The sequence below is a fragment of the Myxocyprinus asiaticus genome, chromosome 15 (genome assembly GCF_019703515.2).
Source record: "Myxocyprinus asiaticus isolate MX2 ecotype Aquarium Trade chromosome 15, UBuf_Myxa_2, whole genome shotgun sequence".
Lineage (NCBI taxonomy): Eukaryota > Metazoa > Chordata > Actinopteri > Cypriniformes > Catostomidae > Myxocyprinus > Myxocyprinus asiaticus.
Genome location: NC_059358.1, coordinates 10961525 through 10979735, shown reverse-complemented (window position 1 = coordinate 10979735; position 18211 = coordinate 10961525). Strand labels below are relative to the sequence as shown.

The following is an 18211-nucleotide window of genomic DNA, read 5'->3' as shown; positions in this document are numbered from 1 at the left end:
TCCTTTTGATACAATTAATCATTTTCATAAATATACTCTTAACACCCTCAACACCCTCTCTTCATCTCTGGCCTAATTTACATTTTTATATCCCTAGTTATTAGGTATTTATGTTAACTAGACTTCAGTATTTCCTTCCAAACACTCTATTGTGACATTCTGTCTATTGTAAGCTTAGTGAAAAGTGTAGAATGGAAAAAGTGGTTGTACTTGCCCAGTCCTCTTTTGAAATGCACACAGACAGCAGCATTTGATAAAATAAACAGCAGTAGTGCTATAGATAAGATGAAGCAGCCAATCGTTGCTGCTGAAAGTCCACTGCCGGGTTTCGTAGACGTCACTGCGGTTGACTCTAAAGCAAAAAAAAAAAAAAAACAATTTGCTACAATGTTTATTATGCTATAAGTTTTAATATTGTATTTTCTCTTGTACAACAGAAGGAACTGAAGCATTACCTGCAGTATGTGTTATAAACCCCAAGTCAGTTGTGTTGACTGTTGTGGGTGAGATCTCAGTACTTTCTGTATGAAAAATGTTTAATCCATTGGATACATCAAAGGAATACAAATGACCAAAGACAATCTGGATTTCACAAAAATACGCTCACAGGCTGAAGCTTACATAATTGTGCCTTGACATTTCAGTACTATGTTGTAACCCCATTCAGCACACTTTTACCATATTTTTAAACCAACTGACATGGAAATTATGGCAGTATGTCCCACCAACCCAAAAATATATATATCTGACCTACATGAATTGCCTAAAAACAAGATATAAAACAGATTATAGTAACATTCCACCTCAAGAGGTCACATACGAAAACCTCAGACACCCAGAAAAATTCTGTTAATATGTAACATTTTTGACCCAAAAAATAAAGTTGCTGTGTGCACATCCAATGTAGTGATGTTGACATTAAAGACCCCATGAAATCAATTGACAAGCACAGTTTTCTTTCCTGTGCTGATTGAATTGAAACAGGGAGTTTGTGCAGGACACCCCCTATTGTTAAGTAGCCAACAGGCTGTAGTTATGTCACAGCCATGAACCATGGCTGAGTTCGGAATGCATACTACCATACTACTCATACTAAATCTGCCATATGGCAGAAGTAGTAAGAGTAGTATGGGCATTATGCCATTCCAAACTCAGCCCATGTTTTTCTATTTGCTAGTCATGGGTAGGTGGTATTAGGTGGAGGGACATTCTGCAGGATGAGTCATGAATATTTCTGGTCTATTTTCCCAGAAGAGAGACACTGTAGATTTTAAATGTATATACATGCTAAAGGTTAATTTAGTCAACTTTTAAGGGTACACTAACATATTGATAGCTTTAAAGCTAATAGACATTGACTAAAAGCAATACAACTCACATTTTGATTTCATAGGGTCTTGTGGAGTTGTGTGCTATTCAGCACTTGCCCATTTAGTATAATGAATGTGTACAGTACCTGAGCACACAAGTCCAGCATCTTCTTTATGTCCGCAGTAGTTGCTGGGCATGGAGTTGTTGCGATTGCACTCCCATAAGTTGCTCTCTGAGCCATTGCATTTCATTTTGCTGATATGGATGGGTCCCCTTCCAGCCCCAAGAAAGGTCTGTTTTCTTGCACGGCCACAGCCCAGCTGGGCGCATACTATGTTTCCACTTCTCATGTCAAAATCATCATCACACACTGTTCCCCATTGCCCAGACTGCAGTAGCTCCACCCGTCCAGCACAGCGGTCATGGGATCCAACCAATCGGACAGCTTGGTGCTCTGAAGGACAGAGGAATTACCCAATCAGTTCACAATTTTAAGACAACTCTATATTCTACTCTAAATTCTACCATTGTAAAATGTCGATAAATACACACCTGTGTCTGTACATTCTATATCTATAATAATGCCAAGTTGCAATATTGCTTGGTACCTGTACATTACTATGGAATTGTTGGTGGAATTGGAGGAAGAATTGTTTATTTACTACTTAATTAAAGGCTTTTTTTTTTTTTTTTTTCATGGAGCACAAAGGAGATGACATGAAGGTGAGAAAATGAATGATTAATTTTTATTTTTGGGTGAGACAAAAGTGGTGGGCTTATCATAACATCTCTCTAAGTCATAAAATGTTCAGAATTTTGGCCTTAGATTTCATGACTCACCACAAATTATTTTAGTTGCATTTATGCAGTCACGTTCTGCGGCTGTAGTGCAGTTGTGCAGTTTTGATTCTCTCAGGATGCAGCCTGCAAGACAAACGTCATTGCGTATTGTTGCAGAAACACCATGCTCAAAAACTTGGCCACAACCCAGATTTTTACAGATTTGGATGGCAAGCTCTTTCTTTTCCTGAGAATCCAGCAGGTTGAGGGTCACATCCACTGTAGTGTTCTGGTGAAGAGCCCTTACAACACCAGAGCAGCCCCGGGACAGTCTTAGCATGTAGGGCTCAACTAAAGTTTAGAAAGAGTAGAATGTCATTAATGGAATTAATAACAAATTTCACGAACTCGCCTACCAGCCGTTATTATCATTCTCACTGCACTAAATCACTAAAATGACCTTGCCACTTTATAATAGGGAATAGAAATATGGCTTAAAAATGAAATCAAGTCATCATTTTAATAAATGTACAGTGAAAAGGAGGTGCTTAACCTTCAGAAACTGTTGATCGTCCACCTCAGGAAGACAAAATAAATATGTGACCTACTTAATTGTTTGAACACAGTTTAAAACCCTGATTTCGATATTTTCTAGCAACTTATAAAATAAATAATGAAACAAATAAATAAAAATAAATAGACACATTTTAAAGAAATAAAAAGATCAATTTTAAATAGCACCAGAAAGGGTAACAAGGTAGCAAAAGGCCTCAATTAAACTGATTAACTTACATATCCCACAAAGTAAAGAAAAATATTGGTTGAATGGCTGAGCAAGATGACTGCTGAAAACAGAAAAATCGAATCTCAAACTTTGTATACAAATTGAAAATTAGATTATTAACTTGTCTTCCCACCATGCTTCAGAAAAAGTCCAAATCATGTTACTTCTTGGGTGCCACAGTTTTAAATAATATTTTCAATTAGGGGACATCCGTGCAGTTGCGTGTAAAATGTGTAACATGGCTTAATATGATCTTTCTGGTAATTCAAATTTGTTAATAATTAATATAATATTTTTACTTTAATGCATTTAATATCATTTCAACAGTTTATTTTAAAATTATGACATTGTTATTTTAATTGGTTTATTTTAATTGTTTGATACTGTCGAAAAGGTCAAGAAGTTGTAGGTGATACAGGCCAAAATCACTATTTTAAAGACATTTGATGTGTTTAAAACTACTTAATGTTCATGCTGGATTCATTTAATAGTTCATCTAACATATCTAATAGTTTTCACACACACACGCATAAAAAAAGTGAATATCTAAACTGTGGGGCATTGTTTTGTGTTGCAAAAGTTTGTAGCAGTACACTGCAACACAGCCACATCCCGTGAGTCACTTCCTGTGGAAATGTCATACTGTGGCATGGAGGACACTGGGGAAAGAATGTTTTTTTTTTAGAAAGTTTATGACATTGCCTCCACACAGTGTGGTTTAGCTTATGAAATTCTCCAGATTTATGACAACAGTATGCAGACTGTGTGTGGAATAATGACTCATTCTGAATATCTTGCTTTAGGCTGACCTAAAGTAAGAATAGGGTCAGGGGTCACTTGCATAATGTTCCACTCTCGATGTTAAAATAGTTGATGGAGAGACATGGATATCCATAAGGGACTCCCAACTGAATGCAAGGGCTTTTTCTTCAAGTCCTATTGCTCTGTGTGAGTGTGTATAAAGCATAATTATTTGAATGCACATTTCAATGGGATAGCTCAGACAAAAATGAAAATTCTGGCATCATTTACTCACCGCCAACATGTTTTTCCAGCTTAGACATTCGGCTATAAATACTTCCTTTAATGTTCCATGGTATAAAGTCATATGGGTTTGGAATGACATGAGAGTGAGTAAATTATGACAACATTTTTATTTGAAGGTGAAATATCTCTTTAAGCAGTGATTAATCAGTATAAAATACATTTTACTGTGTAATAAAAATATATGAACCGGTTATCTTTGGGGTGGCAGACTGCTCTCACAGTTCTTACAGTGCAATCTTGCAGTGGTCTTGATGATATCTTTTCTTTGTTCTGTTTGATGATTTGGGGACTCAAGGCTTACACCTTGATTAACTGCTTGATTCGCCCAAGAGCCAATCGGCGTTCTCTTTGAATGTTAAAGGAATGTACCGGGTTCAATACAAGTTAAGCTCAATCGACAGCATTTGTGACATAATGTTGATAACCACAAAAATGTATTTCGCCTCGTCCCTCTTTTTCTCTAAAAAAGCAAAAATATAGGGTCCAGTGAGGCACTTACAATGGAAATGAATGGGGGCCAAGTTTTGGAGGGTTTAAAGGCAGAAATGTGAAGCTTATAATTTTACAAAAGCACTTACATTAATTCTTCTGTTAAAACTCATGTATTATTTGAGCTGTAAGGTGTTTAAATAGAAATTTTTACAGTCATTTTAGGGTTTGTTGACATTACATCATCATGGTAACGAAGTTGTAAAATTGGCTATAACTTTAATCAGAAAAGGTCAGTAAGCGATTTTTTCACAACAAAATCATGTTAACACGCACATTGTTTACATCTTGTAGCTATACGTTTCAAATCGTGTGTTTTTATAACATTCACAAATTGGCCGCCATTTACTTTCATTGTAAGTGCCTCACTGTAAGCCAGATTTGTGGTTTTTTTTTTTAAGACAAGGAGGGACGATTCAAAATTAATTTTTGTGGTAATCAATATTACGGCACAAATGCTGTTGATTGAGCAGTATTTAACTTGTATTGAACCCGGAACATTCCTTTAAGCAAGCTTTTTTTATCGTCCTGAGATGGAAGATTGACAATGACTGCACCCTTGCAAACACTGAACTAGAAATTTTACTTCCAACAGAAGGATATGAGTCTTTTCAGACTAAAAGTAATCATTTAGCTCACTCTGTTTGTCCGAGTGATCCGCATGGTTTGCCACACTTTTAGGAGGATGGTCATCTGTACTGTTGAGCCCTGCTGAGATGAAAAGAAGAGATAAAAAAAAATTAGTTTTGCTCTGTAAATGTTATATGAGGTCCAGTGGACGACACTGACACTCTAAAACATGTTAGATCTGTTTGCAAAAGAAGAACAGAGCGCTCTCAATGTTTGATCCACTGCCTTTCAATGTGTTGTCAGTCTGCAAAAACAATAATCATCAAAGCCACCAGCAAACAACAAGATGCATAAAAAGAGCTGTCTCAGCACGACATAAAAACAAGCAAAACGATGTTCGCTGAAGCTTCGGCAAACCTTGCATTGAGTTGCCAAGTTAAATTCGTAGGCTTGCATTTGATGTGTAATTAAGGCGGACTGTCAAAATAAGAAAAATTAGATTAACGTACATAACTTGGAATAATGGAGTGTTGCGTGAGAGTTTGAAGTACCATTTTCTGGTTATTTGTCTTAATTGATAGGTTTACAGTTTTGTTGCTAATGAGATTGCAGATGAGTCTGAAATTTCATCAAACTAGATATAGTAAACATAGCCTAGCTTTTTCAAGTACAGTTAAATAAGTTATATAACTCTAGACCAAATTTAACAAAAGGACAAAAAAAAAACAAAAAAAAAACATGCAATTTATCTAAATTAGTCTTTACATCTGCCCCACTCAGTTACAGACAATGGAAGCTAGGGTCCGCCGACGGTCTTGGTCATTAAAATGCACTCAAATTAATTAATAATTGCATTTGTGACTAACTGGTTTGCTCTTACACCTCCAACACTGAGAATACAAAAATACTGTCCCATTTTTCTTGTCTTTACCCTTTTTGGTCTTCATTTAGAATAAATAATTACATGGATCTCAAAGAATGAAGTAGCCTAAATGTAATAAATTATATTGCTACAGTATGTACTATTTACACATTACACAAGTCAAAACTATTTTAAATGTGCTGTTTAAATGTGAAAGGGGTAAAAAGTACATTGTCGACATCTGTGTAACCTTACTGCATTCTAATACGTAATTCAAACTGGGGATAGAAAGATTTGAAATGATAAAAATTAGAATAAGTGTTAAGGCTTGTAATTATATTTAAATGTTCTTTGGGAAACTGGATTTATTATCTTACAAATATAGAGATATAGTCTTAAAGTGTAATTAATTTGTGATGACTTGTGGGATAAAAAAAAAGAAAAAAAAAAAGCTGAGAATATTTGTTAATGCTTCCTGGAATATATAGACCTACAAATCTACAGAAATCTCATACATCAAAATACAGTGTGCTCTCTTTCTGTCAGTTTTTGCCTGTGTGATGCATTCTTTACAGCAAATCTGTAGAGAAGCAAATAACATTATTCTTATAAGTTTAGACATGAATGCCTGCTTGCCAAGTTCATATCAAATGCTTTATGCGTAACCTATTTTGCGTACACAGCTTTATGCGTAACCTGTTTTCCATACACAGCCTGAATGAATTCCATCTAAAAAGGTCAGTCTATTAGGAAAATTCAGCCATATGATTTGTTGTGTTCTGATTTTGAACCATCCTGTGAAAAAGGCAAGCTCAAATAGTATTTACAGTCTTACAATTAAGAAACATTTTTTACCAAATGATTGTTCTGTGTGCCATCAAGTTAGGCTTATTTGATTAACCAATGTGTCACGGTGCAGCTAATGCATTGCAAGCACATGAATAAACCTCCAGTTGCACTTTGTGCAAAAAAACACTTTAGAAAACCGTCATAATGAAGTGAGGCATCACTGTACTTTCATTCTTTTGTAATTTTTTAAAAGGTCTTCAAATGGTACTGCACTGCATTAGTTACATTTTGCTTTATTTTAACCACAAAGTGTCTTACACAAAACCTTTTGTTTATCTAGCACTGTTGATAGTGATTCCATCTATGATAGTGATTTTCCTTCAAGTGCTACAGTAATATGAATTGTGAAATACCCTTTGAGAATTGTGCAATCTTTTTGCTCAAGTATCCTCAGGAACCACTAGATTAAGGTTTTTGTTGTCCTATGTAATACAGTATTAGGCAAAACGTTAAATACATTGACATGATAGATCGCAGTTGAACACATGCTCTCTAGATGAAAAACCAGTCTGCCTACACAAACTGTACATTTTACCTTGAGACAGGGACAAAACTTGGAGAACAATATACAGCAGCAGAGGAGGCATCTCTCAGTCTGACAGCCAGAATTATTTCTGTTCGTCCCTTATGGAGAATTACTCTAGTCTCAGAGACAGAGTAAAGTACGTGACCCTGTTCCTTCAGCATATGGTGTTTGTGCAGTTGCTGGCTGTGGTTTCCACTACGAGGCGAATTCAAGCCGCACACATGCACTTACACAAACTATCACAAACACACACCCTATTTTGCTACCGTCACAGGTCAAGTGCAAATGATGCTCTGATGTGTATGCTTTTATTTAATATTAATAGGTTTGATCCAAAATATGCTTCAAATGATCATACATTTTTTTATGAATTTTCGGCCCAGCATGTAATTAATAAAGTCAAAATTAAGATCTTATTGTAAATTAAGTCTGTCATTATCTTCAATTTATAAGAAAAATGTTTAAGATGTCAAATCCCTGTCCCCACTATACAACCATGGACTTCAGTTACACCAAAAATAGTAATAATAATAATAATAATAATAATAATAATAATAAATAAATAAATAAATAACAGATATCCATCACCTTTCCCCTTTAGCTATTTTTTGCTGAACACAATTACTGGCCAGTAGTACTGTACATATATCTGACTACAAAACCATTTAGGAGTAAATGCTCCATATTCACATTGTTATAACAGTCAAGGCTTAATTGGACCTTTCTTTCATGTAGACTTTAAGGGTGAATATTTAAGGTGATTTCTAGGCTTTTGGGGATTTTTCAAACTGAGACAGATACACAAATGTTGCAAATGTGAGTGTGTTTCACTCCATGTCATTATTTAGCATTATGGGGAAGAGAGGCCAAAGTGCTTTTAAGTCAAGTCAGTCCACTCATGGGCCATCTTGGAACTCTTGCGGGCTGCTATTTTTTATTGATTTAAGTGACATAAAAGTACAGCTCCTATCTATTTGAATGGGAAATGACCAAAATCTCCAAAATGGTTGGTCAAGATTACAATCAAATAACATATTTCAAATCAGCAGTAAAATCTAACAACACTGGTGTCATAAATTGTTTCTTTAGCTCAGATCATATTAAAAAACACTCCTGTTCAGGCTGCTATAGCTAATGCACATGCACATTCTCAAGGTAACTCTGTATCTTAAAGGTGATTGACTCTTTTACCTGTAAAGTGGGGCTAGCTTTTCTAAACCCCCCATATTGGGTGTTCCAACTTCTCCCATTAATTTAATACAAATGCTCAGTCTCAGGTTAATAGTCTCTGGAGTGGCTTAGTGGTTAATGATCTGGGTTGGTTAGGGAAAGGCCACATTTGTGACACTATTTATACCTTGAACTGTGCAGTTTGTTGAGTAGAGGTGTGCTATTACTGTTCTAAGTGTTTGAGCTTTTGATTTTTACCAGGTAGACGATAAAATAGTTGAAAGAAAAAATCCCATTTACACTTACATTGAAGGAGGGAGCGAAGACATATCTAGATATGAGCAGATTATCATAGATCTATTCTAGTGGATGGGCTCCTTTGACTTAGGCCTTTAAGCAACCAACTAGCAAACACCCACTCTGTGTGAATATGTATGTTGTTTCAGATACAAGTGTTGAACTGAGGTTGGCTAACACGCTAAATCTAGCGGAAAAATGTATGCGTTTGAAACGTCACTTCCGTCAGCTGTTGAACGGCAAATGCTTCCATGTAGTAAAAAAACATTAAGTGTTCCATTCGGGATGATACTACACTTTAAAAATGTCATACACTACATGGCCGAGTGCATAGTGTATATTGTCAGTGCAGTGTACAGTGCAATGTGAATGGGCTCCTTTGACTTGGGCCAGTAAGCAACCGCGTAGTACACCCTTACAACCGCATAGTAACATGCTAGGCTAATAAAAACACTCAGAACACCATAGCAACTGTTTAGCAATGCTTTAGCAACCACCATAGCATCATTGCTGTTACTTTTGGATGGGCAAACTTTTTATTTAAGAAAATGTAAATAAAGACATTTTACATATAGATAATGTAAAAATCTACCAATAGTGTATAATCCATGCTATAGTTGCTCTTTTAGTGTACCTTTGCTAGCCACATATTTCTGTAGTACCGCAAGGGGAGCTCCAATGTTATTGTAGCCTATTGAAAATAACACTCTATTTCTGAAAGCAATTTGTGCTTATCAGAAATCATAAATTATTGGTCTAAAAAAAAACTTCAGAATCTCCATCTTGCATAATTTCTTATTACGTTACCCCCAGTGAACTTTAATTGTGTGTGTATATATTCCAACACCTGTTCAGATTTCACATTGGTATGAGGTTTCAAGTAGACTGCTGTGATTACACTGTCAGTGACAGACAAGGTGATTTTGCCGGTAGAAACTCCACTGAGTGAAAAACGATGGCCTCTCCACAGCACAAATGCCTCTCTCTCTCTCTCTCTCTCTCATCTTAGTTAATGGAAAATGCAACAAGCTTTGGCTTTCTTACCATTATGGTTCTGTCAGGAAAGCTTCTTGCTGTGATGGAGTACAGTCCTAACAGCAAAGCTTTTGGGGACTACTTTGAAGAAAGTGAGTAGCAAGATCAGTTTTTCTCATTTGTGTTGTCATTGAATGATGAAATCAAAGACATTTCAAAAGGGCATTATTGGCTAGATATTGGTCTTGTTTAGTAAACATGTTTGCAAACCTTACCAACGTCACATTTGTGAGCGAATTGTTTTTTTGAGTCTGTTCTTTTCAATGAATCGGTCAAACCGGTTCACAGATTGGTATGAATGATTCACTATGTTCGTCTTGTCTTCAAATATTTTGACATGTATAATTAAAGTGTTTATCTTATTAACAAAAATCACATCTTTTTTTATGCATAAACATGTAAAGTTGAGAACATGATTCCTGAATGCATGAATCAGCAAATCAGTGCTGAGGGGCCTCTTCAGAAATAGGGCTGAAACAATTAGTCGACGTTATCGACAACATCAACAATAAAAAATTGTCGACAAAAATTTTCATTGACGAATAGTTGTTTGATCTCATTTAATGTAACATGTGATCACATTAAACTCTAATGATGACGTGTGAGAGCAGCACTGCAGTTCGCACCTGACTTAGGAAAGGTAGAATTTGACAGCTCACAGTCCAGATGCACTCTAAACTTTCCAAACAGCTTCAGGTGATGTAGATCACAAAGTATGAGGGAATTATAATGCAAAAATACCAAATAAGTAAATACAGAACAACTCTTGTTGTGGAATAAGTGGAGCCGGAGCTCTTCAACTGAAACACCCTGGCATTACATCTTTAATGCAGTTATATTTAATGCATTATAGCTTTATTAAAGTTCAAATAATACAGAAGCAGATCATATAAATAACTACAAACTCCAAAACCGTAATTTCTCTGTGCGGTCAGCGCCTCCCCTATGAGTTGCGAAAACGTGCCGATCTAAGGGGGAGAGATTGAAACTGCATCCAGTTGAGGCACACTCTGTCACGGGGACCCTCAACCCTCGAGCACACGCGCCTAATGCAGCTAGATTATAAAGTGATGGCTCGCAACTTATTGAATCATAATATATGTCACCGTGCATTTCTTATCGTGAAGAAAATTGGCAATATGCAGCTTTATTAAGAAGAGAGATTTTGTGACTCCAGCCAGGTCTCCTAAGCAACCAAATTGGTGCGGTTTCTAGGGAGGGTAGAGTCACATGGGGTAACCTCCTCGTGATCGCTATAATGTGGTTCATTCTCGGTGGGGTGCGTGGTGAGTTGAGCGTGGTTGCCGCGGTGGATGGCGTGAAGCCTCCATCCGCGCTATGTCTTCGTGGCAACGCGCTCAACAAGCCACGTGATAAGATGTGCGGGTTGACGATCTCAGACGTGGAGGCAACTGGGATTCATCCTCCGCCACCTGGACTGAGGCGAATCACTACGTGACCACGAGGACTTAAAAGCACATTGGGAATTGGGCATTCCAAATTGGGAGAAAAAGGGGAAAAATTCCACACAAAAAAATAAAATAAAAAATAAAAATAAAGAAGAGAGAGTTTGTGTGAGTTAACGATGGATTGAAGTGAACAGAAAGGTGAGAGTGGGTAGTCTTCACCCCATTATACACTGCAACAAAATACGTTTTTGATTTGTTTTTGTTTTAGCTTTTTTCCAATATAAATATCTAAAACTCCTTTAAAACACTTAACATTTTCTTTAGCAGCTATACTGCAGAAGAAAAATTGTTATCTGAGTATGTTGAATATAATATTAAAAATAAAAAATATTTTAAAATATCTAAAGATCCTTTAAAAAAAAGATGCATTTACCTGAGAAGCAGCATATGAGATATATATACTTTCTTTTAGAGAATAGATCTTGAATATAAGTATATTTTGCATTTACTGCACTGGCAGAAGTGAAAAACAAGTGAACAAGTGAAAAAATACACTTATATACAAAATACACTTATATTTAAAATAAATTCTCTTAAAGCAAGTCTAAATATCCTATATGTTGCTTCTCAAGTAATTGTACCTTGTTTTAAGGATTTGTAGACCATTTTAAATGGAAAACAAGACAAAAACACTTGATAACAATAGGATTTTTTGCAGTGAATTTCTTTACTGAATTAAACTTAAAAAGTATTTTTTTCCTTTAATTCAGTGAGTCATTTAGAGGTATTTTTAAAAGATGATTTTGTTCTGTTTATTGTTAGTAAGCACGTTTAATACAACCTTATAACAATCTGAATAATCGGTTAAGAGCTAATGATTAATCGTTGAATAGTCTAATAATCATTCTAATAATTGTTAGATTAATTGATTATCAAAATAATAGTTAGTAGCAGCCCTATTCAGAAAAGAATGTCTGGAACTCGTTTTCCAAGAGACATTTTCAATAAATCTGCTAATTGGAGGTCATGTCACATCGGTTTATATTGTTTTACTTATAAGTATATTTATTTAAAAAAAAAAAAAAACCTAACAAACAAATATTTATATATGCTACACATCACACCATGAAAAGAAACTTCTGTCAAGAAGTTCTGTCAACTTTTTGTTTTTGTTTGGAAAGGCAACCAACAAAGGCTGAAAAAAAAGAATCTTTCTTCATTCTCAAAAGTGAATTTAGTGACAGTGAAATATCCATTTTGACTTCCTTACCCTCTGAGGGATAAGCAAAATAAACAGAATTTTGTGTTTGTAATGCAGTGATTTTTTGGTGTGAGGCTCAGTACTTCACTTGCTGTTAAAAAAAAAAAAGTGTCTTCCCTCAAACTATGTGAGGACCTGTTGCAGCAATACATTTCAGTTTATATATATATATAAAACATCTAGACCAAGCAATTTCACATGAATCAAGAGATGTGTCATTACCATACAATACAGAGATCTCTGACTTCATCTAAATTAATACATCTAAACCAGGGTTCAATTGCATCTCTCTTCACAGGCAACTGCTATTGTCTTGCTACTACTTTCTGAAGTCTGAATGAGTCAGGAAATACACCTTTACCCTTATTACTGCATTAGTACAAGCTGAGATATTTCAATGAAGCCCAAGTTGGTTATATTTGAGACATTCAGGGTAGAGGTTTATGTTCATTCTTTGGACCCTTGCATGGGTCTGAATCTGTGCGTTTATTTGTTTGTGTATTTGCACAACAGAATTTACTCAGATATTCATATGCCTGTGATGGAGTACAGTCCTAACAGCAAAGCTTTTGGGGACTACTTTGAAGAAAGTGAGTAGATATATAAATAAATATATAATAAAGTAACAGATATTACCCATGGCACACATGCTCATTTGTATTGAAAAAGAAGGGTAAATGATCATTCAGCATTCAAGCATACAAATAACAAAATGCTGTCATTATTGCTGTTACTGTCAATTTATTCAATACCTCCAAGTAAACAACATGATCACACAGGAAATTGGCGCATTTGTTCTGAATTTCTTCCAGCTAAATTCTGACCCAATGTGCCGAATGCAGGACAAGCGCCACCTTTTGATTGTTTCAAATGTTTCATTTGTATAAAGTTTACTCATGTCTTGAAAGTGTGCATGGGCGGGACTGTAGTTTCTGCTTTGGCCACTCGGGGGGCAATTAGGAACGCATTGACCGATATTAGCTGACAAAAAAAATTGACCTCCTGTCCACGATTTACACCTTGAGATCAGTGTGAAGTATTAGCTTTTACGTATAATCCAAGAGTTAATGTATTGCAGTTTATGCCAACAATATTTTAAAAAAGGTCAATATAAAATTTTTTTGCCAAAATTACAGAAATATAATTTGAAAGCATTATGTTTTTAAAAAATAGATGGATCTGAAAAGACGGTTCACCTGCTAGAGGGTCTTCAAAGTCAAAGTAAGATCTATTTACTGTGCTGTAGGCATTAAATTCCTTGAGTCAGCCAGTGGGGGGCTGATCAGTTATAAATTAATGATCAAACAGCTGTATTTCGCTTTATGAATCATTTAAAGTCTAAAGGTAAACAAATCACACACATAATCAACCACTGTCTTTTGGGAAATAGTTTGGTGTCATTTAAACATCTCCATTCTTTGGTCCCATTTATCCAATGACAGCATGATAACAAGCAATCTATTGTCATTGTGCTGGTGATATCTGCCTCTCCATGGACAGTCAATTCAAGTGATTAATTCTTAATAATCATTACAAATAGTATGTTAGTTGCCGAAATTAAAACAGGATATGGCATGTACATGAAAGGCCCTTGAGATTCCTCAAGCGTTGCTCCCACTCTTACATGCCAAATAGCTGACCGACACAAAACATTAATTAAAATGTATTAATTTAAACACTATTGCATAAGGAGAAAGACCATGACCAATATTTGAAGTTTGAGATGTCAAACCTTTTTTTTCTTCCTGACTTCATTCAACCGTAGATATGTTTGAAAGGCAAATTCATCTTCAAATCGTTTCTACTCTCTTTACCATTGAGGTAAAAAGCAAAAATGTTGGTTACAGTAAGGCACTTACAATAGAAGTGTGGGGCCAGTCCATAAAACGTCCTGGTTACTTGCATAACCACCGTTCCCTGTTGGAGGGAACGAGACGTTGTGTCGATGTAGTGACACTAGGGGTCACTCTTGGGAGCCCGAAACACCTCTGGTCTTTGATAATAGGCCAATGAAAATTGGTGAGTGGTATTTGCATGCCACTCCCCCGGACGTACGGGTATAAAAGGAGCTGGTATCTAACCACTCATTCAGATTTTATGCTGACAAGCCGAGACATGGTCCGGCCATTTCAGCGGGTAGTTCAGCTTTGTGGCAGGAGGGACACAACGTCTCATTCCCTCCATCAGGGAACGGAGGTTACGCAAGTAACCAGGATGTTCCCTATCTGTCACTCACTCGACGTTGTGTCGATGTAGTGACACTAGTGGTCCCTATACAAAACGCCACAACTGGCTGAAATGTGTTATGTGGACTGGTTACGTGTGATGGGCAGACGACTGTGTGCCTCGTAGCCAGCGCACCAGGCCGACACGTAACCTCCCCCAACATAGTTATGAGTGTCGAATGGCCCTTTGGGGACAAGTCGACTACCCAAAAGATAGAGACAGGCTAACCCAGTCGTGGCCTCTTTTCCCCTTCTTTTTTTCCACTCCCTAATAAACAAGGGGGATTATCTGACTGGGCCGCCAGGTCTAGTCAGGGGGTGTCCCTCCCAAGGGGAGGACACCGCGGAGACCACACCTCGCCCAAAGAGAGGGGGGATATTTAAGTGGAAAAATCTTGCCGACCATGTGGAGAGTCTCATGGTAGATCCTACCCAATGGGGAGGAGTTACTATAAACATGGAGATGGGGCAGAGGGGGCTCTGCCCAAGGAAGACGCAGTTTGCCAACAGGGAAACGAATTAGCGGAAGATATACATCGCATGGGGTTACCTTACATGGAACCGCCACATGCGGAGCACCTACCCCAGAACAGGGCTCTTAGTTAGCACGTGTACTGGGCAGGCAGCGAGTCTCTCTGAAAACTCGACTGCCACAGGGCTCGGAGGAAGTCAACCAGGGAACATAGTTTGTGAACACTACTGGGAATTAATGGCGCACGTCTTCAGCTCAGAGGAGGTGAAAGGCCTTATGTGCAAGTGATACACCCGGCTGGCTATCCAAGTCTTATCCGCTTGTATTGCGTGCCAATACCTGGGATGAAACCGGTTCCACCCGGAGGTTGTAGAACCTTGCAAAGGTGTTGGGTGTTGCCCAGCCCGCTGCTCTGCAAATGTCTGTTAGAGAGGCACCCCTGGCCAGGGCCCAGGAGGCCACTACACCACTGGTAGAATGGGCTTGTAGCCCTACCGGGGGCGGCACATCCTGGGCTTGATATGTCATAGCTATGGCGTCAATGAGCCAGTGGGCGATCCTCTGCTTGGAGACAGCACTTCCTTTCCGCTGGGCACCAAAGCAGACAAAGAGCTGCTCAGAGATCCTAAAGCTCTGTGTGCGATCCAAATAGATGCGTAAAGCGCGCACCAGACACAGCAACGACAGGGCTGGGTCTGCCTCCTCCTGGGGTAGCACTCGCAGGTTCACCACCTGGTCCCTAAAAGGGGTTATGGGAACCTTGGGCACATAGCCCAGTCGGGGTCTCAAGCTCACGTGAGAGTAGCCCGGACCGAACTCAAAGCACATTTCGCTGACAGAGAACGCTTGCAGGTCTCCTACCCTCTTGATGGAAGTGAGCGCAGTCAGGAGGGCAGTCTCCAAGGAGAGTGCCTTAAGCTCAGCTGACTGCAAAGGCTCAAAGGGGGCTCTCTGAAGACCCTGAAGAACTACAGAGAGGTCCCATGAGGGAACGAGGCACAGTCTGGAGGGGTTCAGCCTCCTGGCGCCTCTCAGGAACCTGATGATCAGGTCATGCTTCCCTAAAGACTTACCGTCCACTGTGTCATGGTGTGCTGCTATAGCAGCAACGTACACCTTCAAGGTGGAAGAGGACAGCCGCCCTTCCAACCTCTCCCGCAAGAAGGAAAGCACCGATCTCTGGGGGTCTTCCTGTCGGGAAGAACACCACTTAGCGAACAAACGCCACTTAAAGGCATACAGGGACCTCATAGAGGGGAATACCCACTTCCCTTAACGGGGCAAGGGCTGCTTCTGCGACTTTCATGAAGACGCGAGGGGACAAGGACAGGCTGAAAGGGAGGACTTTGTACTGATACGCCTGACCCTCGAATGCAAACCGCAGGAAGGGTCTGTGTCGAGGTAGGATCGAGACGTGAAAGTACGCATCCTTCAGGTCTACCGCCGCGAACCAATTTTGATGCCGGACGCTCGCCAGAATGCGTTTTTGCGTCAGCATCTTGAAAGGGAGTCTGTGTAAAGCCCAGTTCAGTACTCACAGGTCCAATTTTGGCTGCAACCCACTGCCTTTTTTTGGTACGATGAAGCAGGGGCTGTAAAACCCCTTCTTCATCTCGGCCGGAGGGACAGGTTCTATCGCACCCTTCCATAGGAGGGTAGCGATCTCCACGCGCAAGGTAGCAACGTTTTCGTCCTTCACCAAGGTGAAGTGGATACCGCTGAACCTGGGCGGACGCCTGGCGAACTGATTCGCGTAGCTGAGTTGGACGGTCCGGACCAGCCATCGCGACGGATTGGAAAGTGCAAGCCACACATCCAAGTTCCGCGCAAGGGGGACCAAAGGGACAATGTCGTCGGATGTACCGGCAGGTGGGGCCTCGTGGCGGGACGGATCTCGAGGTGCCACTCCATGTTGTGGCCGTACTGAGTCTAGGGACATCGAAGCACTTACCTGGCTCCTTGTGATCATGGCGTGCAGGGCAGAGGCGGCTTGTCCAGCAGCGCTGTAGGCTTTGGCCATCAGGGACGACGTGAACCTACAGGGCTTGGATGGGAACTTTGGGCGTCTGCACCGGGGGCGGCACTCTGCGGGAATATGGTGCACCGCGAGCGCCTTATCTACCGGGGGAATCGCCGTATAGCCCCTGGCTGCCCCGCCATCAAGGGTAGTGAGGGCGGGGGAACTGAGAAATCAGGACCAGGCAGTAAAAGGTGCCTGCCACGATTTTGTCAGCTCCACTTCCAGGAAGAAAGGCACTGGAGCGGGGCGTGGCTGCTTTGAGCGGCGCCGCGAGCCCATGAACCAATCATCGAGCCGTGAGGGTTCAGGGGAGAGCGGAGGGTTCCACTCTAGCCCGATGCTCGCGGCCACCTGGGAAAGCATGTCCGTCATCTCTGCATCAGCCTGTGACCGGGCAATCGACCCCGAAGGGGGGAGCCCAGTTGAGGCCTCTGCAACCGACTGGACAAGCCCACTCTCCGATGCTGTGCTCGAGAGCTCATCAGCTTCACGGGCTCCGAACAAGAGGTCGAACTCGCTGTGAGACGAGCCGGCAGATTCATCCGGAAGCCTGATCGGGGCAGATGAGCATGCTGGGGAATGGGAGGTCCGCGGGGGGATACCCGGTGGAGGCGATCCCATTGGAGTCCCCAAATCGCCCCCAGTGCTAGCCACGCTGGCCTCAAACCCGTAGGTAGAAGGAAAGCCGCAACCGCAACATTGCCATGGTCATGTTCTTGCAGTGAGAACATGAACCATCCATGAACGCTGGTAACGACCGCAACCAGGAATAACACACAATCGGAAAGGCATCTTTAAAAAGACGCGTCTTTAAAAAGACGTTCCGTGTGTGCCGCTCTTTTAGAGAAACATACTCTTTCAGAAAAATATACTCTTTTTTCTGCCGAAGCGCCAGGGGCATTCTCTGCAGTGCACCAGTGCAGAGGAGGGAGAAGCCGCTGAAATGCGCCATCAGATCCAGCAGAGGTGAATGAACAGTCGTGAGAATTCAGCTCAATGAGCATGACCGTTCGGCTCCGAAGAGAAAATCTGAATGAGTGGTTGCATCCCAGCTCCTTTTATACCCGTATGTCCGGGGTAGTGGCATGCAAATACCACTCACCA

At 39.9% G+C, this 18211-nt stretch overlaps 1 protein-coding gene across 8 annotated transcripts in view; it reads right to left on the bottom strand.

Moving 5' to 3' along the window:
• The window catches only part of LOC127453457 (T-cell differentiation antigen CD6-like), a 61943-nt gene that overhangs the window by 13537 nt on the left and 30195 nt on the right, over window positions 1–18211 (bottom strand). For 3 of the 8 annotated variants that reach the window (XM_051719813.1, XM_051719818.1, XM_051719815.1), the window contains exons 1-6: window positions 7228–7404; window positions 5051–5122; window positions 2152–2442; window positions 1457–1765; window positions 456–521; window positions 215–352 (exon numbers count right to left, since the gene is read on the bottom strand). In XM_051719813.1, the coding sequence (XP_051575773.1) occupies window positions 215–352; window positions 456–521; window positions 1457–1765; window positions 2152–2442; window positions 5051–5122; window positions 7228–7279 (928 nt within the window). In that variant the 5' untranslated portion in view covers window positions 7280–7404. Of the gene's footprint in view, window positions 1–214; window positions 353–455; window positions 522–1456; window positions 1766–2151; window positions 2443–5050; window positions 5123–7227; window positions 7405–18211 lie in introns of those variants that run through there. The other 5 variants (XM_051719816.1, XM_051719819.1, XM_051719817.1 and 2 more) reach the window with 4 other exon arrangements.